The 26126-nt window shown below is 42.8% G+C and overlaps 1 protein-coding gene across 3 annotated transcripts; it reads left to right on the forward strand.

Moving 5' to 3' along the window:
- The first annotated feature begins 1380 nt into the window (after positions 1-1380).
- Positions 1381-25316, forward strand: HSD17B2 (hydroxysteroid 17-beta dehydrogenase 2). Of its 3 annotated transcripts, none has more exons than XM_084644311.1 (5): positions 1381-2531; positions 10021-10233; positions 10670-10855; positions 17214-17351; positions 18021-19690. In XM_084644311.1, exons 1-5 carry the CDS (start codon positions 2219-2221, stop codon positions 18167-18169), a joined length of 999 nt encoding a protein of 332 aa, XP_084500437.1. In that variant the 5' UTR covers positions 1381-2218; the 3' UTR covers positions 18170-19690. The 3 variants fall into 3 exon arrangements, with proteins under 3 accessions (XP_084500437.1, XP_084500436.1, XP_084500435.1); XM_084644309.1 differs by lacking the exon at positions 18021-19690 and adding an exon at positions 23242-25316 and having other exon boundaries at positions 1384-2531; XM_084644310.1 differs by lacking the exons at positions 17214-17351; positions 18021-19690 and adding an exon at positions 23242-25316 and having other exon boundaries at positions 1383-2531.
- Positions 25317-26126: the final 810 nt, after the last annotated feature.

Below are 26126 nucleotides of genomic sequence, written 5' to 3' on the forward strand. Positions count from 1 at the left end.
CATACTTAAAAACCTCTTGTCTGTAACTTCCTGCAGTAGTTGAGTTCCTTTATTATTATTAATATCTATTTTAATTTATCTCTAAAGTGCTATTTTACTTGAATATCGTACCTTTGACTAGAGCTTTTTCTAGACTGAGTAAGTGTACATTAGCAGATTGTATTTGAATGATTCTGTAAGTACCTGTTTACTTATGAAACTTTTAGTTTGATATTTATAATCCTGAATTTTTTCTGTTTTGACATAGGGTTCATAGAATCATTGAATATCAAGATTGGAGGGGACCTCAGGAGGTCATCTAGTCCAACCCCGTGCTCAAAGCAGGACCTAATCCACAACTAAATCATCCCAACCAGGGCTTTGTCAAGCCTGACCTTAAAAACCTCAAAGGAAGGAGATTCCACCACCTCCCTAGGAAACGCATTTCAGTGCTTCACCACCCTCCTAGTGAAAAAGTTTTTCCTAATATCCAACCTAACCTCCCCCATGGCAACTTGAGACAATAACTCCTTGTTCTGTCATCTGCTACCACTGAGAACAGTCTAGATCCATCCCCTTTGGAACCCCCTTTCAGGTAGTTGAAAGCAGCTATCAAATCCCCCCTCATTCTTCTCTTCTGCAGACTAATTAATCCCAGTTCCCTCAGCCTCTCGTAAATCATGTGCTCCAGCCCCCTAATCATTTTTGTTACCCGCTGCTGGACTCTTTCCAATTTTTGCACATCCTTCTTGTAGTGTGGGGCCCAAAACTGGACACAGTACTCCAGATGAGGCCTCACCAATGTCGAATAGAGGGCAATAATTCAAATAATTAAAAGTAAATTAACATAGGTTAGTATGGTTGGTTATGAATTAAAAACAAACCTTTAGGCTCACGGTCTTCTAAGGAATAATGACCTCATCTGAAATATACACTAGATAATAGCCATACATAAACATTTTTATTAGCTTTTAAAAGAATTTATGACAAATAGAAATATTATTTCCTAAAACTAAAGTCATGAATGGAGAAAAATTACTTGTATCTTTTGTTGGATTCACATGCCACCAAGCTGTACTTAAATACCCAGTAATCTCTTAGACTCTGTTTAGACTAGAAAAAAAGATACATCTTAAAATCAGATTAACTAAAAGATTGAAACACCACTTAGCACTTGTAGTAGACACAAATTTAACACCTTTAAAATCATGTTAGTGGGTCCTTGGGGTAAGCCCAGTTTATAACATGATTGACCAATATGGTTTAAAAAGTGTTAGTATTTAGATACAGATTTAAGTGATGTTTCAATCAATTTAGCTAATTCTGTTGTAGCATTGACTTTTTTTAATTTAAAAAGACCTTCAAATACCCCAGCGTAGATGTTAAATATTTCTAATCCAATTTATTGACCGTCTCCAACCTTCATGTTGTTGGACACAATTTTGAACAGCACGCACCTGCCAAAACTTGCTTAACAAAGCCTTTAAAGTTCAGTCCAAGATTTGGTCTGAAGTTAGTTGACTAGTGCTTATTTGGAATCATATTCTCAGAAACATGAGGCAAAGCCCCTCCAATTTCAATCAACCAAAACCACAATGATCATATGATATGAATATGGGTACGGAATGTGTCAATATCCAAAGGAACACATTAAATCCAGGAAAGGCAATCTTGTTTAGCTTTAGTGTTTCCTTGAGATAAAGTGGGTGATGATAGCATGATGGAAACACTGAAAATATTAAAGTAACATTAGTGCAATGACAGCGACATATTCTGAATTAGAAAGAGTAAACACTGCAGGCCTGATTCTCAACATATGCCAGTGTAAATCAGAAGTAAACTCCACTGAAGTCAGGCCCCCAAATTCATAGGAAGGACACTTCTGTTTTTCTATTTAGTGAAACTCCATTTAAGTGTTGTCAAACATGTTAAAGTTACGTTTTGTCCTAGACCAGGGCTTGCTACTTCATGTCCTGGCTCTGTCAATCATTATCCAACCAGTGTATGGGGTGGAGCTGAAACTCAATAAAAATAAAAGAGGTGAGAAGGAGAAGTGTTCTAGTATTTATACCAGTACCAGAAGTGATTCAGATAAACCAGTCTTTCATTTTGCAATATTTCTTTCTTAACTTCAGGATCCTAAACAAATTCCCCTTTTCCTGCCCCACCCCCTCACCCAGTTCATATAAAACTCACTCTGCCTTTAGCAACACCTTGCTAGGCTGTTGTCTGTTAGTGCATGAGTGTCTGCCTTCTCTCTAGGAGAATGGACACTTACATCTCTACAGCTGACCCTTCTGTCTTGTTCTGCTTGGGTGTGACTGCAGCATTTGGAATAATCACCTTTTACAAAGTCAAGAAGAACCAGGTGGAGAAAAAGCGTATATTTGCCCGTGATCTCCTTGTGCTACTTTTATTGGAAATACTCTGTTTTGTCACACTGAAAAGTTACGTAGGCTTAATCCTGTTCTCTATGGCATGTCTCATCTGTTACATTTACTTACCAGTTCAAACAATGTTACCTGTGGATAACAAAGCTGTATTGATCACAGGTAAGAGGGAACATGCAAAGTTTGGGGAGTCAAATCTGCCCCATTAAACAGATATGCTGTACAAATTTGTGTAATCTTAAAGGTTATTTACTAAATATCTTGTATTCTTTTTATTAATTTTCCCAGCATTCTTTTTGCAGGTAATTAAAGGTTCTGAAATCATGTAGGAAAATATTCTTTGTGCTTATTTTATTATTTTTAGTGGCTTTGTTTCTTGAAAAGAAATTTTACAGATAGATTTTCAAGATGCGCTGCTAGTTTCTTTAACTAATATTTATTAGTGAAATACATATGATGTTGCTTATGATTGTTAAGCTTTTTAGAACTAAGCTTTTAGAACTAAGATTTTAATGAGTAGATGCATTTTAAATGTTACCTTTGTTTACTTCTGGAAAATGTTTTTATTAAACTATGTACGTGCATACAATTATTTTTGACTTATACCTTTAAACACTACATAGTCCCAAAGAATATCCAATTCAATACAGTAAAATATTATACACACACAATGTGTACATTATCTGTCCATCTCTATGAAATGATTAATGAATGAGAGATTTTCCTAACAATGGAAGTTCATATACGTAACATTGCTAATGAGCTTTGCTACTGTATGAACTAACTGTGACATGTTTCAGAGTAACAGCCATGTTAGTCTGTATTCGCAAAAAGAAAAGGAGTAACTGTAGCTCACGAAAGCTCATGCTCAAATAAATTGGTTAGTCTCTAAAGATCCGATGAAGTGAGCTGTAGCTCACGAAAGCTCATGCTCAAATAAATTGGTTAGTCTCTAAGGTGCCACAAGTACTCCTTTTCTAACTGTGACATGTTGCTCATCTGTGTTTTGCTAAATGTTTTTATTTTGTCATTTAAATATTTCAATCTGCTGTTTTGTCTGGAGCAATTTCCTGGTGCTCAGTTGCCTTCGTAGCCCTTTCTTTCTTATTCATTTATTTATTTGTTTATGTATATTTTTGTACCTGAAAGGGTGGATTGAATCTGAGTTGTAAAGCTGATTCATTTGGCTGAGAGTTTATACGGAAACTTGAAAAGTAATTTAGTTTGGATTGACAAGTGTTATTACTGAGATGAAAAAAGACAAATGATAAAACCACATCAGCAGCAAGGTCACGTCTTTTCTTGTAGCTCAGCCAAGTTCTGTCTGCTGCTTCCAGTCATGGTTCATTTGCAGTGGTGTATGGAATGAGGATGGATGTGAGCAGTGGGTGAATAGGGAATAGATGATTGTGAATGAATGCACAAACTTGAATTGATTATCTGTAGCAATACTCTAGGTTTACGCTCCGGGCTCTGGAGTTGCTTTTCTCTTTTCTTTTTTTCTAATACCTTTTGCAAGACGTTTAGATTTTGTCATTCTTTAATAAAAACCCATCAGTTTCTCAGGACTTATCTACACCAGATTGTGTGGATTAATCAGTTGTGCTTCAGCTGATTATATTGCATTGAATCAAGTTCCAGTCCACCTTCAGTTGGTTTAAAATTTGCCTTTGCATCAACATAAGGGCTGCCCTAAACCAATAAAGGTATAGGCTGTCCTCTTTGAACTAGGAGGAGGTTTTCCATTGCCGACTGGCACACAATCAATTGAAAGCAGGGCTTATCCCCAACGCATTTCTATGTTAAGCTGCACCAATTGTTGCCTCCCCACTGACTGAAGCAATTATGTGTGTAGATGCAAGGTGCTGTCCGGTCAATTTCAGTGTTGTTTACTCCAAGGCAGACAAGGCCAGAGGGAGAGTTTTAATGACATGGTGTATTTCTCTTCCCTTTTTTTCCCTAAATTGTTGTGGAGTATTGCTGTACGCTGTTACACTCCTACGTACACTATGTACACATGACTTTTAAAAGCACTCTGTATTTGTGGGTAATCTAAGCACTGTACCCAGATGTACAGACACTCTGTTCTCGACCTATGTATTACATCATTTTTTTTAACATTTTTTTAAAATTTTTTTAAAACATAATTTTTTTTACTATTAGCTGTAGTAAAGTTTTTAAATCTGTTCTCTGACATGCCAGAACAATGCATTCTTGGGATTACCTCTAGGCAAACATGAAAGAGGCTGCAGATGTCACTAAAACCAAACGGTGGTGGTTTTTTTTTCAATTTGTTGAAGTAAAATCACATTTCTGTGCTGAAAGTCCCACCTGCCCTTTCCTCTGCCCTGCCTGTTAAGTGAGAACATACAATAAAGAGATCTGAGCTTAACTCAATTGTTAGCTGAGGTTTGCAACACAGCCTTAAGGAGGGAAAGGGTGAAGCGGTGGGGAAAAGGGGCAGGGTTAGCAATGATGAGGAGGAAATGCAACATTTCTTTCACCTGATTGTTAGGCACCTCTCTCTGGCTTCCAACCAAGCTTCCAACCAATTCACCTCTGTCCCATACAAACCTGATTTGGGGCCAGCCCTGCTCCCACTGAAGTCAAGGCACTTTTGTATCTTTGTTCATGGATTCGGTCATCAATTTTAAGGCCAGAAGGGACCATTAGATCATCTAATCTGACCTCCACAGGCCATAGAACTTCACCCAGATACCCATGTTTGGGGCCCAATAACTTGGGCTTGACTAAAGCACATCTTCCAGAAAGGCATCATCCAGTCCTTATCTGAAGACATCAAGAGATGAAGAATCTACCATTAATCTGACTATTAGTACCCATAACCTGCCAGTTGACATCCAACATGCTGACTCATGAAGCCATATGGAGGAAAACGTTGCATGTGCTGAAGAAATTCGTCCCACAGCACGTAAAGCTTTCTCTTCCTCAGCTAGTCCATAGCATCGTCTCAGCTCTTTTATAGCATTTGAGTCTGTCACTTATTTCAGAGAACTGTAGCATGTATTTGGGTCTGGGAATCCTTCAAGCTATATGACAGGTTTCAGAGTAGCAGCCGTGTTAGTCTGTATCTGCAAAGAGAACAGGAGGCCTTGTGGCACCTTAGAGACTAACAAATTTATTTGAGCATAAGCTTTTGTGGGCTACAGCCCACTTCATCAGTTGCATAGAATGGAACATATAGTATGAATAACAATCTATAATATGTTTCAGAGTAGCAGCTGTGTTAGTCTGTATTCGCGAAAAGGAGTACTTGTGGCACCTTAGAGACTAACCAATTTATTTGAGCATAAGCTTTCTTGAGCTACACATCTGATGAAATGAGCTGTAGCTCGCGAAAGCTTATGCTCAAATAAATTGGTTAGTCTCTAGGGTGCCACAAGTACTACTTTTCTTTAATCTATAATATGTTTCGTGTTTATCATGATCCATCGCAAAGACCCAGAAAAAGCATTTTACAAAACTTTAAACTGAAATACAAAATATGCACAAAGATCACTTCTTCCTCCACTGCAATGCAGCCATCTCAAGAGTGGAATGTGCCTTGACTTCAGTGGGAGCAGGGCTGGCCCCAAATCAGGTTTGTATGGGATGGAGGTGGATTGCCTGGAAGCAAGAGAGGTGCCTAACAATCAGGTAAAAGAAATGTTGCATTTCCTCCTTGTCATTGCTAAATCTGTCGCTTTCACCAACACTTCACCCTTTCCCTCCTTAAGGCTGTGTTGTAAATCTCAGCTAACAATTGAGTTAAGCGCAGATCTCTGTATTTGTATGTGTTATGTAAAGCCTCTGCTCAATCCAGCAGAATGGGATTGTAAGATTTGTAACTTTTCAGTCATTGCTAGTATGATTGTTAAGTTCTGTAACCTTTTTGCAAACTTTGTAACTTTAGTTCTTGTTAGCATAGCCTTTTAAGCTTTGTAACCTTTTCAGTTACTGCTTGTATAAACCTCCAAGCTTTGCAATACCCCATCAGGCAATCAGAGAGAGTGTGAACAAGGGAGTGTATGTGGGACTGGGTGGAGAGGAACTGCAAGGAGAATAGAGCCAGGAGCCAGGTGTGTCTGATGTAATCTGCCCTAAGAAGGCAATCATGGGGTGCTGTAAAGAAAAGAAGAACCTGGTATGCATGAAAGGAACGAAGTCTGGGAATGCTTCTTGGTGACAGACACAGAAGGGAAACTCTGTACATGACAGGAGCCACCCAGTTCCAGCACAAGGAAGAAGGCACACACACAAGCCCCCTGCTTCTTGACCTGCTTGCCGGCCCGGATCCATGACCACAGGTGGACACACCAGATCTACTATGCTTTGGCTTCCTCTGCTGTCTCTGGTAACTCTCTGCCTGTGTGCGTGTGTGGGTGCATGAGGGTATGAATGTGATGAATGGGTGCATGGACGAATAAGCCCCATCCCTTTTCTTTTGATCCAACAGTGGCATTTAATAAAAACAATATAAGTAATCCTGGGTTGGTGTGGGGGCTGCTAAGTCGGCGCTTGGGGTGGGGGTAGCTTGCAGAGACCCCCCCGCCCCGGCCCTGCCTCCACCTTGGAGCCGCAGCTGGACATGCCGGCCGCTTCTGGGAGCGGTGCAGAGCCAGGGCAGGCAGGGAGCCTGCCTTAGCCCTGCTGCACCACCGGACTGTTAGTGGCCTAAAATCTCCTGGATTGGCTTCAGTATCCTCCAGAAAATTGAGCCCAATTTCAGGAGACCCTGGGCCAAACCGGGAGAGTTGGCAACCCTAAACAATGCTCAATTTAATTTTAGTGACTACAAGACACATGTAACCAATAAAATATGTGCTGAATGTGTTAATCCTGAACCATATCCTGCAATCAAAACTTCCATTGACTCAGGACTTTTGCTACAGTAAGGACTTCAGGATTGGGTCCAACACCAATAATACATAATACTTTTACTCTTCACAGTGCTTTACAGAGATTAATCATCACTAGCCCACAGTGAGGTTGGTAAGTAAGCAGTATTATCCCTGTTTTACAAAAGAGGAAACTGAGGCAGAGAGGTTCAATGACTTCCTTGGGGCCACAGAAAGGTTTAATGTCAGGACTAGGATTAGGCTCAGGAGTGCTCGCTTGTAGGCCTGTGTTCAGATGTCTAAGCCATACTGCATAGTTTATTTGGAAGTCAGGGGTCTTCTAGCCAATGAATTTCCATTATGTGAAATAGCCAGATGGTAGTGTAGCACCCTTGCCTTCAATGTACATTACATAGTGCAAGAGCTTCTGTGGTGCAGATGTGTAGCCACATTGTTTAATGCACTACTGGAGGATACTCAACTACTACAGGGAAGAGTGCAGTGCAAAAACCCAGACAGATCAGAATAACAAGAAGGCATGTTCTGACTTAACGATATTTCTCTTCTTTATAATGTGGGACATCCATGTTCTGAGACTCGGCATTACACTCTTTGGTGTGCAAATGATAGCTTTCAAACACAAGCTTAGCATGACCCCTCCCACTATGGCCACACTACCTGAGCTCCTCCTGGACCATTTCCTCAGGAATCTCATTGAGGAGATGAGGTAGGACAGTGCTTAGCAAGTGAGGAAGGGTCAAACAAGGGATTCTGTTTGGTGGGAAGGGTCAGAGACAAGAATCAAGGATTTGTTGCTAGTATTTTAACAAGATACTTCCCAATCCCACCCCCTCCCACCCTTTGTGGTTATTTCTGTGTGAAGGGATGCAGTGAGCTCCCAGAGAGGTGAGAGACTGGTGAATGCATTCATGTAGTAAATACACATCACTGTCTATGATGAGTGGAACTGCACAGCTGTCACCAAGAGAGAAGCAATGTCAAACAAATTTACTTATGGGCTTCTGCTGGACACAGTTACAGAGTTTTCCCCCCACGGTGTATTGGGTTGGAACACTATGCTCAGAGCCGGTAGTTTTGAAGTAGGGGTGGGTGGTTAAGGGGCACAGGGAACTATTCTCACCTGATACAGTTTCTGAAAGAAAAAAAAAAAACACAACCTTGATAGTTGGTGCTATTTGGTCTGTTCTACAGATAGAAATTTGCTCTTTAGAAGTATTTTTATGAGCCTCGGGGATAAATCCTCCATACGGGGCTGGGCTCTCTTCCAGACTGAGAAACCACTTGCCTCTCTCCAGTTTGGTGGCAGAATGTGACCAGAAGAGCTGCCTTCTGTACACTGATATTCTGACTGTATTTTATATAATGTAATCTCTCTTGGCTCGAAAGTCATTTTGCAGAGTGATTGCTTTGAGATCCAAAAGTACTTTGGAAGATTGTCTGTTTCAGCTGAGATTTCAAGACCTGCAACAGTAGATATCTCTTAGGTTTTGCTTTGTTTTTTTCGCAGAACAGCTTTGCTACAACCAAGATTTCAATCTGAACGCTATCTTGCACTGAAGCAATTCAGCATTTTTCATTCCATTTCTCTTGTATATGTGGAGTCAAATCCTAATGGTGCACCTGTTTGTGATGAAATGAGCAGACGCCATCATCTCCAGAGTCTGACCTACTGGGAGACATTCTCTCTGAGTCTTTCAGCTGTGCTTTCTTATATGCATAAAGGATAGGGTTTCATAGGCAGTCTCCAAGTTCCCACAGATGCTGCTCCTAAAGCCGTACCTAACTTCCTTATATTTAGGCTTGGAATGATTAGGTTTCTATCAGTAAATGTCAGTAAACGTCAATTTCACAGCACACACACAAACCAACAAAAAATACTTTCATCAATAATCAAAATTTGCAGAGAGGTAAAGTACGAAAAATGCTGCTTGAGAACTTAGGGTTTGATTGAAGGATATTTGCCTTGTATATTTCAACATGTAATGTTGACAGCTTGCATTTGAAAGGTTATAAAGGTTTAGCTTTTAAAATCTCAGTGAACACTGCCATTAAATAATTGTCCGAGCCACAGAATTTCCTGCAATGTGAGAACTTATACAGATTCCAAATCTTAAAAAAATGCTTAGAAATAAACATCTGTTACCCATCAAAATTATAAAAAAACCAAAAATTGAATTCTGCCAGGCCTACTTATATTGCATGTTAAACACCAATGCACTAACGGACCAATTATCTAAGGATCCTTTACTTGGCCTCCATTTGGATATATGCATGGTTTTCCTGGCAGTCATTTTACATTATTATATTATTCTTAATAGATGATAAAGAACTGTACGAAAGTTTTCAGTCAACTTTTTTTGCCAAACCATTCAGATTTGAGTTGAGCCAAAATATTTCAGTGACTTGTGTCAAACTCACTGATGTTTTTTGTCAAAAATCACACAATAATAATAATAATTAATAATAAAAGAAACGTTTCATTTTGCAATTTGCTTCATTTTATCTTAATTTTATTTTGAAAGATTAAAAAACACACCCCAAACAAAACCAAATGTTTCTTTTAGGGTCGAAAAAAATGTTTCATTTGACCCAAACTAATGTTTTTTAATTTTTCGGTTCAATGAAAATTTAAAAAAAAATAAATCATTTCAGACCAACTCAAAACAATTATTTTTCCTGAACAGTCAGTGAACCAAAAAAACTAACAGAAACAAACATTCTTACAGCTCTGTTTAGGAAGGAGTTTTTGTTTTATTTTGCCTAAGGTGTCTTTCTGATTTTGATGTTTTCAGGAAGTGATTCCGGGATTGGACATGCATTGGCAAAGTACTTTGACAGTTTAGGATTTGTTGTATTTGCTAGTGTCTTGAATAAAAAAGGACCTGGGGCTGAAGAATTAAAAAGAAGCTGTTCCCAGAGACTTTGTATCCTGCAGCTGGATATAACCAGTTCTTCACAAATTAAGGAAGCCTATCTTAACATTTCAGAGATGGTGCAAAATACAGGTATGGTTTCTGTGACATTTTACGGGGTGGTGTGCAGATACCTCTTGCAAGGGGCTTCCATTGCATCACTGTTTGAAAATGTGTCCGTGTGTGTGTTCTGCATTTCCCGCCCCATCTCTGTACCTCTATACCAGTAAGGATATTTATATTGAAGAGACTTTTGCTTTATGGAGCACTCCAAAAATGGGATCCTTGTCAAATGGCACTAGTATGCCACCTACAAGAAGCAAGTGGGCCGAGAGGAGGAAAGGTGCAATGTGGGTACATGTACCTACAATTGCACAGCATCCTAACTTTGGTTTTGGCTGGGCCAACCAGACTAGAAGCTGGCATTTTAACAGTTGCGCTTTCTCCTTGTTAGGGAAGTTATATTTACTTACCTTCTCTGGCAGCATGGACTCTGTAACAGAAGTGTACGTTTTCTTCTCTTCCTCAGGGTTATGGGGTGTTGTCAACAATGCTGGAATCCTGGGGTTTACTGCAGATGGTGAGCTGCTGCCCATGAGTGTGTACAAGCAGTGTATGGATGTGAATTTCTTTGGGCATGTAGAGGTGACCAAAATGTTCTTACCGTTACTTCGGAAATCCAAAGGAAGGCTAATTAATATATCAAGTATGGCAGGTGAGTTAAACTAAAGTTTCAAGTTGACGGTGCTATATCAATAATTATTTAGAATTTACCTGATGTAAATATTGAACAAGGTTTTGGTCAATATATCTCTGTTTGCTAATTCTCAGAAGTCCATATCTGCTTATTATTTCATTATCTATAGGCCTCTGTAATGAACCGTCTATTTTGTCTAGTGACTGCCTCCGATAACCAACCCCTAAAGAAGAAGAGTTTTATAGGGATAAAAACAGTAGCATCCTAGAGAAATTAACTCTTGTTCCATAGAAACTAATATAATAATCTAGCATGCCTAGATCTGGATGTGAAAGGTGAAAAATCCCCAGCAGGAGAACAAGGAAACCAGGTGTTGGTAGGGGCGCAAACATAGGTGCTGGAACTGGGGGGGGGGGTGTTCCTGCAGGACCCCCTGGCTTGAAGTGGTTTCTGTCATATGCAGGGTTTACAGATTGGTTCAATGGCTCTTAGAACCCCTAAAAATTGTTCCAGGACCCCTTGGCACATATAAACTTGAGGGACTCACAGAGCAAGACATCAGGAAGCTTTGGGTAGGAGTGAGGGACAAGCTTTCGTAGTGGCGGTTTTCTGTCTAATTATGGGCCCAACCACAGTCCTAGAAAACTAGCTGACCTTGAAAGGGAGAGAAGAGCCATGATTCTGAAGGGGGAAGGATCCTGGGCACCTAAGAGGTCTCTGCCCAAATCCAAAGAACTTTCCAGGATGGTGAGGAAACTGAGGCAGGGAGATGTTTATTGGGGTGTTTATGATTTTTGTCTAGATCTGCTTACCCCTCAGGTTAAATCAAGAGTATGTGTGTTTACAGTCCTGTGCAGAGTGGGTGCGCCTGTTGGCTTTCACTTGCGTGCCACTGAGCAGTTAGACGCTGAGTGCCCCTGCAGGTGGAGTTCTGGGATAGGGCGTATTTAAGCTACAGAGAACTCTGAGAGGTCAGCATTAGTCCCAGGGACTGGGCTGCTAGATAAAAGATCTGCATCCCAGGAGTCTGCCTAGGGACCCCACCCATAGGCAGAGCTTGGACACTGTTTAGACAAATTGGGCTTAAAGAACAGGGGGTTCAATGAGGTGGTCCCCAAACAGAACATAACTGATAAGTGTCCATTCAGGAGGGTTCTGTGTGTGACAGTGTTGAAGCCCACTCAGGCAGAATAGCCTGTTAACAATTTAAGGTCTGAAATATATATATTTTTTTAAATAAAAAAAGATTTCAATTCATGTTGAGGGATGTATTTTTATCCCAGCCTCCACATTTGCAAATATAGTTTTGTGAGCACAGTTATTTGTCACAGAAGAGCCAAATTCATGCACGTAAGTGGTACTTGGGAACTCACATCGGGGCTATCGTCCACCTCACTAGTCTGAGCAACGACTGTTGGCTTACACAAATTTTAAATGCATTGGTATAACTTTGGAGATGATGTAACATAACAAGGGATCTGTATTTCAACTAGCTGGCTCCCACTGAAGTATATGGCAATTTCTCATTGGCTCTGGTATGAGCAAACTCAAGTGCTCATACTCAGGGTGAAATCCTGGCCCTATGGAAGTCAATGAGAATTTTGCCATTGATTTTGGTGGATCCAAAATTTCACCTAACTTAGTTCCCCCAAAATTATATGCTCCCTCAGCAAGCCAATGGAAAAAAGTCACATTTCTATGCAATGATGGACTTATCTCCAGGTCGTGTTTTCATATCTATGAGACCTTATAATTTTACAGTGAAGGAAACAGTGGATGGAGCATTTTAAAACAGTCTTTTCTAATTTGGGTGATCACCTGGAAACATGTGCAATAATAGGAGCTGGCAGCCATTAGCTGAGGTGTTAGAGCTCCTAGATGCAGGATCCCACACTGCCAGGAGAGTTTGGTTTGATGAAGACAAGTTAAAGGGTTACTGTATCGGTTTGTTTAAAAATGTTCCTTTGACTTGTTTTGGCTGCTCCGAACCTTCGTTTGCAGTGCAGCTGGCAGCCAGGTGCTGAATGTAAGAGCAAAGACATTTGCCAATTTCAGCTGCTGAATCTGGTTTGTGACAAGTGTCTAGAAAGCGGTAAGATGTACGAACAATAGCAAGGAAGGAAGCCAGCTGAGGGCACGGAGTGACAAGCTGATACCTTCATGCAGTCTGTGATCACCACAAAGCCAGTGGCTTGGGTGTCTTACTGCTGCATTGCCCAGCTAAGCAGAGCACTGTGCTCCATTAATTCTCCCAGTTTATAATAATGCCTATTTCTTACATAGTGCTTGTCATCCGTAGATCTCGAAGCACCTCACAATCTTCAGTGCAGTTATCCTCAAATGCCCCAGGAAGTAGGGAAACATTATTAGTCCCACTTTAAAGATGGGGAACTGTTACAGGAGATGGCCTTATTTTTGCTTTGAAATCTTTTGTATTTTAATATGTCTGGCGCCTGTCCACATAACCTAAAAGCGTGTTTACTGTTTTAGCATTTACAGGTTTAATGGAATTGGAAGTACTGAGTTGGCATTAGAAACATTACACATAAGGTTTGTTTTCAAAATGTGGCTTCTGATTTTGTGTCTAACGTCTAACGTCCATTGCAGGCACAAATGATAGAATGTAGACACCAGCCTAATGTGTGAGTATAAAGTTTGCATTGTAGGTGCATTCAGGTAGATGTCTGAATTCTTATCATTTATGCCCCAGAATTGATTTCTGGCACAAAATTAGCAATTAGGGACCTTTTAATAACTTGCCTTTAGAGGCATATCAAATGATCCTGCTGTCACATTCTGGGTTGCAATCCAGATCAGTGAGAGTTTCTGTCACCTCTTACCCTGGAACCCTGAGTGCCTTGCAACTCTGGCTCTCTGCCTGGGATGAACGCTGCCAGTCAGCAACAAGCATGCGCTCTGTCTATGTATTGGGCAGCCTTGATCCAATGCTTTGGAGCCTCCTGCAATACCACAGATTTCCACTGGCTTCCACCAGCCGTGATTACCAACTGGCAAGGTGACTCCACGCTTTCTCCAGCCCCGAATTTCCCCCAAAACGTGTGTTCTGAAATGTACTTTACTGGAGCAATCAGTGGGATACATGGGTGGCTGGGTGGACACCCCAATCAGGGAGAATAGCCCCCTTCTGCACAAGGCCCCATCTGGCCAGAGAAGCTCCAGGCCCACTGGAACCCTGAGCCCCCCTGCTGCTGAAGTAGCCTGGCTGGCCCAAGTAGCTTCCTCCAGCCACCCAGCAGAAGAATGCTGATCTTTTGGTATGCGCCATGCAGGTTCTGGGGTGGCTGAGGAGGTGGTATGTGGTACTCAGCTTCCAGGGTTCACCATTAATCTCTCTGGAGTCCAGGGAGATTACTGATGAACCCCAGAAGCTGAATAGAAAATACTGTCTCTTAAACTGCCCCAGAACCTGCCTAACACATAAGAATAAGTAAAAACCTAAAACCCAGCATCCAATGTAAGGGGCTGTGCCAGGGAAGGCTTAGCTTTCCCTGGTCTATTATGTGCACCACCTATGGTGGGATATTAAAGTTAATTGCTCCTTTAAGGTGTCAATATTCAACAGTTTGCAACTTTGACTGGAGTTACCAAACAGTTCAGTTTAAACACTGTCCTGGGTTGGTTTAGATTAAAAATAAAACAAGTCATGAACAAAAGAAGATGGGATTTTAAGTGAATTCAGGTGTGGGAGAGAAAGTTAGAAATCGTTACCAGCAAATAAAAGTGAAAACATGCAAGTAAGTCTAAATTTTAACCTATCAAGGTTTGGTTCAAGGCTTCATTTAAGATGGCCCAAAGGGGCTGGTGCTTTTGGTTTCTGAGGTGAAAGAGAGAACTTGGGGTTTTCTGCCCCTTTCTTTTATACTCTAGTGAACCTTTGAAGTGGTTCTGAAGGTTACCCCTCAAAGTTTATTTAAGTAAAGATGAAGGTGACATGGAGTCTGGTGATAAGGACGTGCCATGCTTTATTCCCCCACCCACTTGTGTTTGCTGAAATGCAAATTGTTCTTTTTCCTGCTCTCTCCTCCCCCTGTTGAACTGAGGACCCTATTTACTGCTTATATGTAAATTGAGATAAGCACACATTCCTTTGTTTAGGATAGACCTGTTTAACAACTTTTGCCTATGCAGTGTAGTCTGGTTATGAACATGCGTCTAATAACATCAAACGGGGAATTCATAACTTTAAATACACTGTTGCTACGTTCATTTCACGTTCATATTACTGACCCGCAAGTTATGATTTTTTAAATGATACCTCACCAGGCATGTTTTGTACAAAGATGATTACAGTAGTGTGTAGGGTGTGAATCCAGGGGTGCTTTGGTCACACCCACTTTACTTACAAATACTGTATTTACATGAATGCATGGATACCCTGGCCAGTGCTGGTAAATGTGCCGATATTAAGGGGAGCGTGCATTCTTTTGGTAAAACACTAGCAGAGCAGTTAGGGAAGTCGCATTATGCATGGTCTGTGCTTGCCTGTGTCTGGGTGGAGGAAGGTTGCTCTTTAACTTGAGTTAAGGTTAGACTGACCTCAAAGGAAAGGAATGTTGTCGGTTTAAGGAAGAAGGAGTTAATGTCAGTTCGGATTACTCAGAAGACAATGAGTAATTGTCCTTTTAATGGCCTTTTAATAACAGAGCATGGCATTATGTGTGTCTTATTTTGAGCATGTACTGCAAGTACCAGTGAGACTAACTGTGGGTGCAGCAGGGGGTTGGGCTTGATGACCTATTGGAAGAGAGTTCTAATCTGACACCGGGGGTTCTATACTCTCCTGCAGCCATCCTCTTCACTGTAAAAGCATGGCCTTTGGAGATTAAAGTTCCCTACAAGAGTTGGTTGAAAATTTTCTGTCAAAAAGAAAAGTTTTCATATAAAAAATTAGTTTTCTAAAATTTTTCAGTTTTCAAAACCTAAAAATTCTGAAAAATCTGGAAATTTTCTCCCCCCCAAATTTTGTTAAATTTTTAATTGCTTTTGGAGTTTTTCAAGAAAATTCTTGTTGTTTTCCAACTCTTCCCTAAGGCAGTATACTGTTGCGTTTTCTTGATCCAAAGGAAGGCTGGTTGGATGGAAATAGCACAATGCATTCTGGGACCTGTGACTATATCTGTTCCCTTTTATGCAATGTAATTGTGACCTTTGGTTTGGCCTAATAGATTTCTCTTAGCTCTAATCTCACCTTTTTCAAGCAGATGTTAATAACACATGGAGAATCTACTGCCGGTATATGAGGTGGTTTTATAAGGCCTGGTCTACACTACATGGTTAGGTTGCCATAAGATGCCTTGCGTTGACCTACCTGTGGAAGTGTCTTCACTTAAATTTGACTCCTGAAAACGTCAGTGCCTCTCTGAGCCAATTTAGTAACACCACCTCCCCGAGCAGCGTAGAGACATGGTCAAAGTAATTAGGACGACGCAGCGTCAGTATAGACGCTGTGTTTTTTCCATTCACTGTTACTGGCCTCCAGAAGCTATCCCACAATGCCTCACACACTGACACTATAATTGATATCAGTGCTCGTGGTGAGGACATGTATTGCTGACATAAGGAGTCAAGTGTGGACATATACAAGTGATTTAATAACTGTGGTAGCTATATGCCCACATAAGCTATGTCGACATAATTCTGCAGTAAGAAGAAAAGGAGTACTTGTGGCACCTTAGAGACTAACAAATGTATTTGAGCATAAGCTTTCGTGAGCTACAGCTCAAGTGAGCTATAGTTCATGAAAGCTTATGCTCAAATACATTTATTAGTCTCTAAGGTGCCACAAGTACTCCTTTTCTTTTTTGTGGATACAGACTAACATGGCTGCTACTCTGAAACCTGTCATAATTCTGTAGTGTAGACATGGCCTTTAAAACTGGAATTGAGACTGTGTTAACTGACGGGGACTTCAATGGGTGACTTTATTCACCCATTAAAAACAACAGAACAACACACCATTTATCCACCCATTAAAAACAACAGAACAAAACACCATTGCTTAATTATTAACACTATCTAACATGTTCTCTGTGTGATTTCCCTTTCTGAATCTAACTGCAATTGTGATTCTCTGCATTGTATCCCAAAATGCAATACAATTTACTCTCCCTGTGTTTAAAAGTGATGGATGGCCAGGTGTGATTCTGACTGCAGCTGCTTCGAGCTACTGCTGATTTAAGAATTTTTTTTTGTGCCAGAAAAAAATGAGTCCCGCGATGTCTTGTCTTTAGCCTCAGTGAGAGCTGCATAATTTTGGGTTACGCTATGATCATTCTTTTAAATTATTGAAATAAAGTTTCAGTAGCCTAGAAAGCACGGGAGTCAAACTTTATCATGGTTTATATTGCTCCTGTAGGAGGCATTCCGATGCCAAGATTTGCCGCGTATGGTGCATCAAAAGCCGCTCTGTCCATGTTTTCTGGAGTAATGAGGCAGGAGCTTGCCAAATGGGGAATTAAAGTTGCTGCAGTTCATCCAGCAGGCTTCAGAACGTGTACGTATTTGACATTTCAGCTAGTTCTCCTTCTTCCTTCAGATTATTCCTTAGAGACCAACATCCTCAAGTAAAAGTCATGAATGATTCTCAGCAGTCACAGTTACTTCCTATACTTCTCTTCCATTACTCAAATTGAGCCAGCTTTCTTAAGGGAATTAAAAAAAAAAAAAACAAACAAACCCACCAACCTCCCCCTACATAGGTAGTGAGCAATTTTTTTGCTTCCAAGCAGTTAACCTTTAGGCAATAATCTTTACCAAGGGATGACTGAAAACCTTATTTTGCCTTTCCTGATGAATAGAATGTAGTGAATAACTAGGCAGTGGCATGCCTAAGGGTGTGTCTACACTATGGAATTAAGTCGATTTTATAGAAGTCGATTTTTAGAAATCTATTTTATACAGTCAATTGCGTATGTCCCCACTAAGAGCATTAAGTCGGCGGAGTGCGTCCTCACTACCGTGGCTAGCATCGACTTACGGACCGGTGCACTGTGAGTGACCACAGTTCCCGCAGTCTCTGCTGCCCATTGGAATTCTGGGCTAAGCTCTCAATGCCTGATGGGGCAAAACATTGTCACGGGTGGTTTTGGGTACATGTCGTCAGTCGCCCCTCCCTCCATGAAAGCAACTGCAGACAATCGTTTCGCGCCTTTTTTCCGTGCAGACGCCATACCATGGCAAGCATGGAGCCCGCTCAGCTCAGCTCACCATCATGGCTGCTGTTGTGTCCTGGGTGCTGCTGTCAGCAGATGGTGCAGTAGGACTGCTAACAGTAGTCATCAACCATTTCCACTGCAACTCCTGGTTCCATGAATCCACCTTGCAGGTCCTCTCGTCGTTCTGTATAAATATCTATTCTTGTGGCATCTGTTGTCATCCACCACTTCCGCTGTAACTCTGCTGTCCTGCAGATGCCATACCACGGCAAGCATGGAGCCCACTCAGATCACTGCTGCTGTTGTGAACATTGTAAATGCCTCGTGCAGTATGTGCAGAACCTACAAAAGCAGGCAAGGAGGCAATGTCAACGTGATCACGATAGTGATGAAGACATGGACACAGACTTCTCTCAAAGCACGGGCCCTGGCAATTGGACATCAGGGTGGTAATGGGGCAGGTTCCTGCTGTGGAACGCCGATTCTGGGCCTGGGAAACAAGCCCAGACTGGTGGGACCGCATAGTGTTGAAGGTCTGGGATGATTCCCAGTGGCTGCGAAACTTTTGCATGCGTAAGGGCACTTTCATGGAACTTTGTGACTTGCTTTCCCCTGCCCTGAAGCACAAGAATACCAAGATGAGAGCAACCCTCACAGTTGAGAAGCAAGTGGTGATAACCCTCTGGAAGCTTGCAATGACAGACTGCTACCAGTCAGCTGGGAATCAATTTGGAGTGGGTAAATCTACTGTGGGGGCTGCTGTGATGCAAGTAGCTAACGCAATCACTGAGCTGCTGCTATCAAGGGAAGTGACTCAGGGAACCCCATTGCAGCAAAGCCATACACTATGACCTGTACATTTCCCAAACTGTGGTGGGGCGACAGATGGAATGCATATCGCTATCTTGGGACCGGACCACCCTGGTAGCCACTACGTAAACTGCAAGGGGTACTTTACAATGGTGCTGCAAGCACTGGTGGATCACAAGGGACGTTTCACCAACATCAATGTGGGATGGCTGGGAAAGGTTCATGACGCTTGCATCTTCAGGAACTCTGGTCTGTTTCAACAGCTGCAGGAAGGAACTTACTTCCCAGACCAGAAAATTACCATTGGGGATGTTGAAATGCCTATAGTTATCCTTGGGGACCCAGCCTACCCCTTAATACCATGGCTCATGAAGCCATACACAGGCACCCTGGACAGTAGTCAAGAGCAGTTCAACTATAGGCTGAGCAAGTGCAGAATGGTAGTAGAATGCATTTGGACGTTTAAAAGCTCGCTGGCACAGTTTACTGACTAGGTTAGACCTCAGTGAAACCAATATTCCCATCGTTATTGCAGCTTGCTGTGTGCTCCACAATATCTGAGAGTATGGGGGAGACGTTTATGGCGGGGTGAGCGGTTGAGGCAAATCACCTGGCGGTCGATTATGCGCAGCCAGACACCAGGGTGATTAGAAGAGCACACCTGGGTGCCCTGCTCATCAGAGAAGCTTTGAAAACCAGTTTCATGAATGGCCAGGCTACGTCAGTTCTCTTTGTTTCTCCTTGATGAAAACCTGCCCCCTTGGTTGACTCTACTTCCATGTAAGCCAACCGACTTCCCCCCCTTTGATCACCGCTTTCAGAGGCAATAAAGTCATCATTTTTTCAAAATCATGCATTCTTTATTAATTCATCGCACAAATGGAGGGAAACTTGCAAGGTAGGGGTGGGTGAGGAGGAAAGCACCGGGTGGGGTGGGGGAAGAGAGGAGGGAAGGACAAGGCCACACTACAGTTCAAAACCTATTGAATGCCAGCCTTCTGTTACTTGGGCAATCCTCTGGGGTGGAGTTGCTGGGTGCCCATAGCCTCCCCCTGCCCCGTGTTCTTGGGCGTCTGAGTGAGGAGGCTATGGGACTTGGGGAGGAGGACAGGCGGTTATACAGGGGCTGCAGCGGTGGTCTGTGCTCCTGCTGCCATTCCTGCAGCTCCACCAGATGCCTGAGCATGTCACTTTGCTCCCCCATTAGCCTCAGCATTGCATCCTGTCTCCTCTCATCGTGCTCCTCCCTCCTCTCATTGTGTTCATTTAACGCTTTCCTGGACTCTGCCATTGTTTGCCTCCGTGCATTTTGCTGAGCTCTTTCAGAGTGGCAGGACTGCATGAGCTCTGAGAACATGTCATCACGAGAGCTGTTTTTTTTTTTTGCCTTCTAATCTGCGCTAGCCTCTGGGACGGAGATGATGGGGGAGCATAGAAACATTTGCAGCTGCAGGAGGGAAAAAAAGGGAGAGTAGTATTTAAAAAGACACATTTTAGACAGGGGCAGCTCTCCCAATTTTGCCGCCTCAAGCAGTCGCCGCTGAATTGTTGCGGTGGCGGGAAGAGCAGCGGAGCTGCCGCCGAATTGCCCCCACGGGACACGGACTGCCGCCCCATTCTGACGGCCGCTCCAAGCACTTGCTTGGAAAGCAGGTGCCTGGAGCTGGCCCTGATTTTAGAGAACAAAGAGAAAACTATTTCACACTGAACCAAGTGATTCACATTACATAGCACATGTGCTTTTGGTAAAAGGTCGCATTTTGCCTCTTATATTGAGTGCCTGCCAGTTTGGTGTGAGACATCACACATGCTCAGCTGGGCAACAGAATTCGGCTTGCAGGCAGACATGGTAAGGCAAAGGGTTTCAACTTCTTCAACCTTCATAACATGTGGGAATGGTTTCAAACAGCAGCGCCCTCCTTTCCCATACCAAGCAAAGCCTGTTGGGTTGCCCATTTAAAAAGAGGGGGTGTGGTTTTAGGGTGAATGTGCAGCACAACCCCCCCACCAATTCTCTGGGATGATCACTTCACCCCCCATCCCACACGCACGCACCATGTGGCTAGTATGAGGGACGATCCCTGTCAGCTAAACGCGAACAGCTCAGCCTGAACGGGCCTCCCCCCACCGCGTGGCTAGTAGCGGGGAGGATTTCTTTTCAGCCAAAGGCAAACAGCCCAGGAGGAATGGGCACCTCGGAGTGTCCCCTTAAACAAATTTCCCGTATTTCAACCAGGTGACCATGAATGATATCACTTTCCTGAGGCTAACACAGAGAGATGAACAGATGTTGCTTGAATGCCACCAAAGCCCGGGCCCATTCGCTGCAATGATTCCAGACTACTTGCTACTGGCTCGGCGTGGTAAAGTGTCGTACCATGGAGGACGGAATAAGGCTGCCCTCCCCAGAAACCTTCTGCAAAGGCTTTTAGAATACCTTCAGGAGAGCTTCATAGAGATATCCCTGGAGGATTTCCGCTCCATCCCCAGACACATTAACAGACTTTTCCAATAGCTATACTGGCCGCAAATGCATCCCAAGTCTTCAGGGCAAATTAATCATTAAACACGCTTGCTTTTAAACCCTGTATTATATTTTAAAAGGTACACTCACCAGAGGTGCCTTCTCCGGCTTCATGGTCCAGGATCCTGCCTTGGGAGGGTATTGGCTCCAGGGAGATGAACAGTTCCTGGCTGCTGGGGAGAAGAGATTGTCCTTTGCCTCCTTTGTTTTTTGATAGGCTTGCCTGAGCTCCTTAGTTTTCATGCGGCACCTCTGTGTGTCCCTGGTATAGCCTCTGTCCATCATGCCCTTGGAGATTTTGGCATATATATTGGCATTTTGTGCTTTGGAACGGAGTTCTGCCTGCACGGATTCTTCTCCCCATCCAGTGATCAGATCTGGTACCTGCTGTTTGGTCCATGCTGGAGCTCTTTTGCAATTCTGGGACTGCATGGTCACCTCTGCTGATCAGTTCACCATGCTGGCCAAACAGGAAATGAAATTCAAAAGTTCCCGGGGCTTTTCCTGTCTACCTGGTCAGTGCATCTGAGTTGAGAGTACTGTCCAGAGGGGTCACAATGGAGCACTCTGGGATAGCTCCCAGAGGCCAGTACCGTAGAATTGCATCCACACTACCCCAAATTTGACCCAGCAAGGTCGATTTTAGTGCTAAACCCCTTGCCAGGGAGGAGTATAGAAATCGATTTTAAGAGCTCTTTAAATGGACAAAACAGGCTTGGTTGTGTGGACGGGTGCAGGGTTAAATCGACCTAACGCTGCTAAATTCAACCTAAACTCGTAGGGTAGACCAGGGCTATGTGTTTGTCAGTCATTCCTAATGGGGGAGGCAATCATTTCTTCTTTGCCTTTACCTGCCTTGCCAAAAGTAAAAAACAGACTTCTGTGTGGGTTTGACTTGATTAAGGAAGCCACAAGAACTAATGAAGAACTTCAAATCTGCCAATAATAGGTAAAACTGCATAGGACACAGTGTTCTAATGCTCTTTATCAAACTGTTTTCCCGTGTAAGGGGTTCCATCTGTATAATGGGTGTCCTGGTGCATTGTTTCAAGGTGCTACTCATTTTTACTATGTAACTGAGGTGCCTATCTTTTTAATCTCTCCTACCGACATTCCAATAGCCCTTTCAACTCTAAATTCTTCTTCTCTCCACCCTGTTAGAGAAGAAAACCAGGTTTCTACAGAATTCCTTTCCAAGTCACAAAAGTTATAAGTGACAGAAGAGATTTCAAGCATTCAGTGGAAACCAAAGTAGTGGTGTCTAGCTAGCTAGTTTAAGTACTTGAAGACTAGGCCCTACAGAACACAGTTGAGGGCCTGTAGAAGAGCATTATGAGGACGCCGGCATTCCCAGTCTCTGTGGATGTGCTTGTTCTTCTGGTGAGGAAAATGGAAGGGTTGAGTTTCCAGTGCTATCTATTCAGCACCTTTTATTAGCCCTAAAAATTGTGTTTACAAAGACATTAAAAAGCAAAGAGAATTTTCCTTATCTATAAACCCCCATTACGCTTTCCATGGAAAATAACTTGGAATGGCCTTACTGAGTGTTTGTTTTTCATAAGGGACAGGGCTCTAAAATTTCCTGTCTCTTCCTCTGTGTTTAGATATGGTTTACGTTAGCAAAGTACAAGCTTGATAGCAAAGACAAAAAAGGAGTGAAGTCCCTCAATCCATACTTTACAATAGGCTGTCCTGTCCTAGCTGCAACTTAGCCATACTTTTGTTATATTTTTAAGAACTTCGGGCTTACCATCAAATAATGAAACTTTTGATGCAGTTTAGATGTGCAGAACAAGATAGGGAGGAAAAGACTCGATGTACTTATTTACCAGTTGAACTGGATTGTCAAGTTAACGTACAAAAGCCCAAACTCAAACTTTAGTTTGTTATTCCAGGCATACAAGGTACATCTGAGCTGTGGGCTAAGCAAGAAAAGCATCTTCTGGAGAATCTCACACCAGATGTGAAGAAAGATTACGGTGAAGACTACATTCAAGCACTGAAAAATTTCCTCCTGCACATGCCAGTTCATTGTGCCTCTGACCTCTCTCCAGTACTAGATGATGTTCTCCATGCTTTATTGGCAAAGAGTCCACATGGTTTATACACTCCAGGCAAAAGTGCTTACCTAGGTCTATGTACCTTTTGCTATTTTCCTCTCTGGTTTTATGATTTTTTCATGGGTAAGATGCAAAGTACCAAGAGTGTACCCAGCGCGTTAAAGGCATCAGAGGCCAAAAACAAGAACACATAGGCAGAGTATGGAATTCTGTCAGCATTTTAAATTACACCGTGAGACCAGGGCAAGGTTTTGTGTGAAGACAGCGTTTGCTACATCGTAATTTACTGGGGCCCTTTGCTCACCAAGTTGCATTCCAGCTACTGGGCAACTGGGTTAATCTTGAAGCTTTGTGTATTTTAGGCCTTGTCTACGTGGCGATGGTGGTGATGGGGGAGATTGATCTACATTATACAACTTCAGCTAAATGAATAACTTAGATCTACTTATCGCAGGGTCCACACTATGCTATGCTATGTTGACTGGTGACTCTCTCCTGTCAACTCCCCTTGCACTTCTTATTCAGGTGGAGTACAGGAGTCGACAGGAGCATGATCGGTGGTCGATTTACCTGCTAAATCAACTGCCAATGCATCGATCGCCACGCATTCAACCCCCAGTAAGTGTAGACAAGCTCTTAGTGTTCATGAAAGGTGGAGGAAGGGCAGCACTAGCAGGAACAGTGATGACTTCCCCTCACAGTGCCCCTTACCCCACATTGTGCCTTTCTCTTGGGGAAGTATGTGGCTAGCTCAGGCTCCATGCCCTATCCGTCCACCTTTTTGCTGAGTTTGCTTCAGCCAGCCAGTGAATGCCACACATCATGAAGCTCATTATGAAACCACACATTGTATGACACAGGCCTCTGTGCCGACAGGGGCATAAGATCCTACCCCACATTGCTGCATTAACACTCTCTGAATATGGCTTCAGGACCTGGAAGGAAGGAAGGGGGCTGCATCCCTGGTACTCCCTTGTTGGGGTTATAGACCCCATGCTGATGAGGACGGGGCCAGAGATCCTGGGAGCCAAGGCTAGCCCCATCCCCTCAGCCCTGTCAACAATGTATGGTAGGGAGGATGCCTTTAAAAAGGAGGAAACTAAACTGCAGACAGATGGGCGCGGAGCATGATTGCAGTAAGCAGGAGACTGCTGGAGTGACTCCTCAAGCCACAGCCACGAGATCTTCACCCTAACCCTACAGAGAGTGCAGCGAGCTCACACTCTAAGCCCGCTCAGCAGCCCCGCCAGAGAGATCTCTCAAAACTCCTATGCAGGTGGTATTGTTGGCACTATTGTGGGCCCCCCGCCCCCAACACCTTTGGGAGATCCTGGGAAGGAGATAGCCTCCAATGCATCGGGGCATTTGACTTTCCTTTTGATTTCCCCATCCAGAGAGACTTAAGAATGCCTGCAAAGGGCAGGGCCCCCTTGTAAGTAGTAAGAAAGTGGGGTCTGTGCTGGAGCCACCTGGGTGTGGTCAGGTTCTCCCACCATCTGGGAGAAAAGCTTCAGGGGTCTCCCTTCCCTCTCTGGTAGGTGAGTGTGGGGCAGGGGTTAGAGAGGGCCAGGCATCACCTTATCTCTGCTTCCCATCAGCCCAGCTAGCACAGGGGAGTGGGGGCAAAGGCAGATGGTGTGGCAGAAGCATGCTGCACCCAGTAAAGGGGAAGGGGCAGAGGGCATCCCTTACCCAGGTCTGACTCTTAAAGTCTCAAGCTAGCCCATAATGTTTAAAGCCATATTGTCATGAGCCTCACTTTGGAAATGAACATAGCAATAGATCAGGCTGGTCTTCTCTCTTTAGGATTATGAATGCTCTCTCCTGTTGGGGTGTGGATACATGGATGTCCTACTTGCAGTAGAATTTGCCTGGTTTCTAACAAATAAATTGACTTTTTGCCAAAATGACTAACGGCTGTACTTTTTTAGCACCACTCATCCTGTGTGTCTTACCCTGGGGATAAAGAAGGGGAAAGCCTGGCCCTATTGAAAGACAAAGGGACTTTTGCCATTGAATTCAGTGGATCCAGAATGTCACCTAGAGATTTTCACCTTTACTATGTTCCGGTCAGGATTTCCATACACAGAACTTTGTTTCTTAGCTGTATCTCTTTAAGCACATCTTTTGAGAAGGCATTTGCACTTGCTGAGGACTAGCTTCTTGGCAAGTTTTAAAAATAACTTCATTTTATTTGAGTGCCAAAAAAGTTATTTTAAGTACTTGGGGATCAAATGCTTTCATATATGGGATAACTCAATTGTGGTCAAATTAAGTTTTACTTTAAAACATTCTCTCTTTGGGTTCAGAACATATATGAGAAATTTTGGTTCTCCTAAGGGTAATTTTTCTGAAAAAGTTTTTGGGGCTTAAAAATTAAAAATGAAAATGTTGCTTCCCCATCAGGACTTAAAAACACCTTCAACATTTGTACATGTTGACTGGCAAGTGAGATTTTCAATTTTCAAGACACTGTGTCTATGTGATGCTTATTTTCAGTGAACAAAGCCAAGTAATGAAGCAAGAGTAACAACTTTTGGAGCCAAGGCTGTTTTTAGCAGGCCCATATGATAACCTGATAAGTGCTTCCTTGATGTATGGATTTTCAAAAGACAGTAAATGACCTGAGAGCATAAGTGCAACTGAAAGTCCAACATGTGACCAAGGGTCAGATTTTTAAAGGTATTTAGAGGCCTGATCAGATTGTCTAAAGTGCCTTG

This window comes from Lepidochelys olivacea (assembly GCF_965140295.1).
Source record: "Lepidochelys olivacea isolate rLepOli2 genome assembly, chromosome: 12".
NCBI classification, from domain to species: Eukaryota; Metazoa; Chordata; order Testudines; family Cheloniidae; genus Lepidochelys; species Lepidochelys olivacea.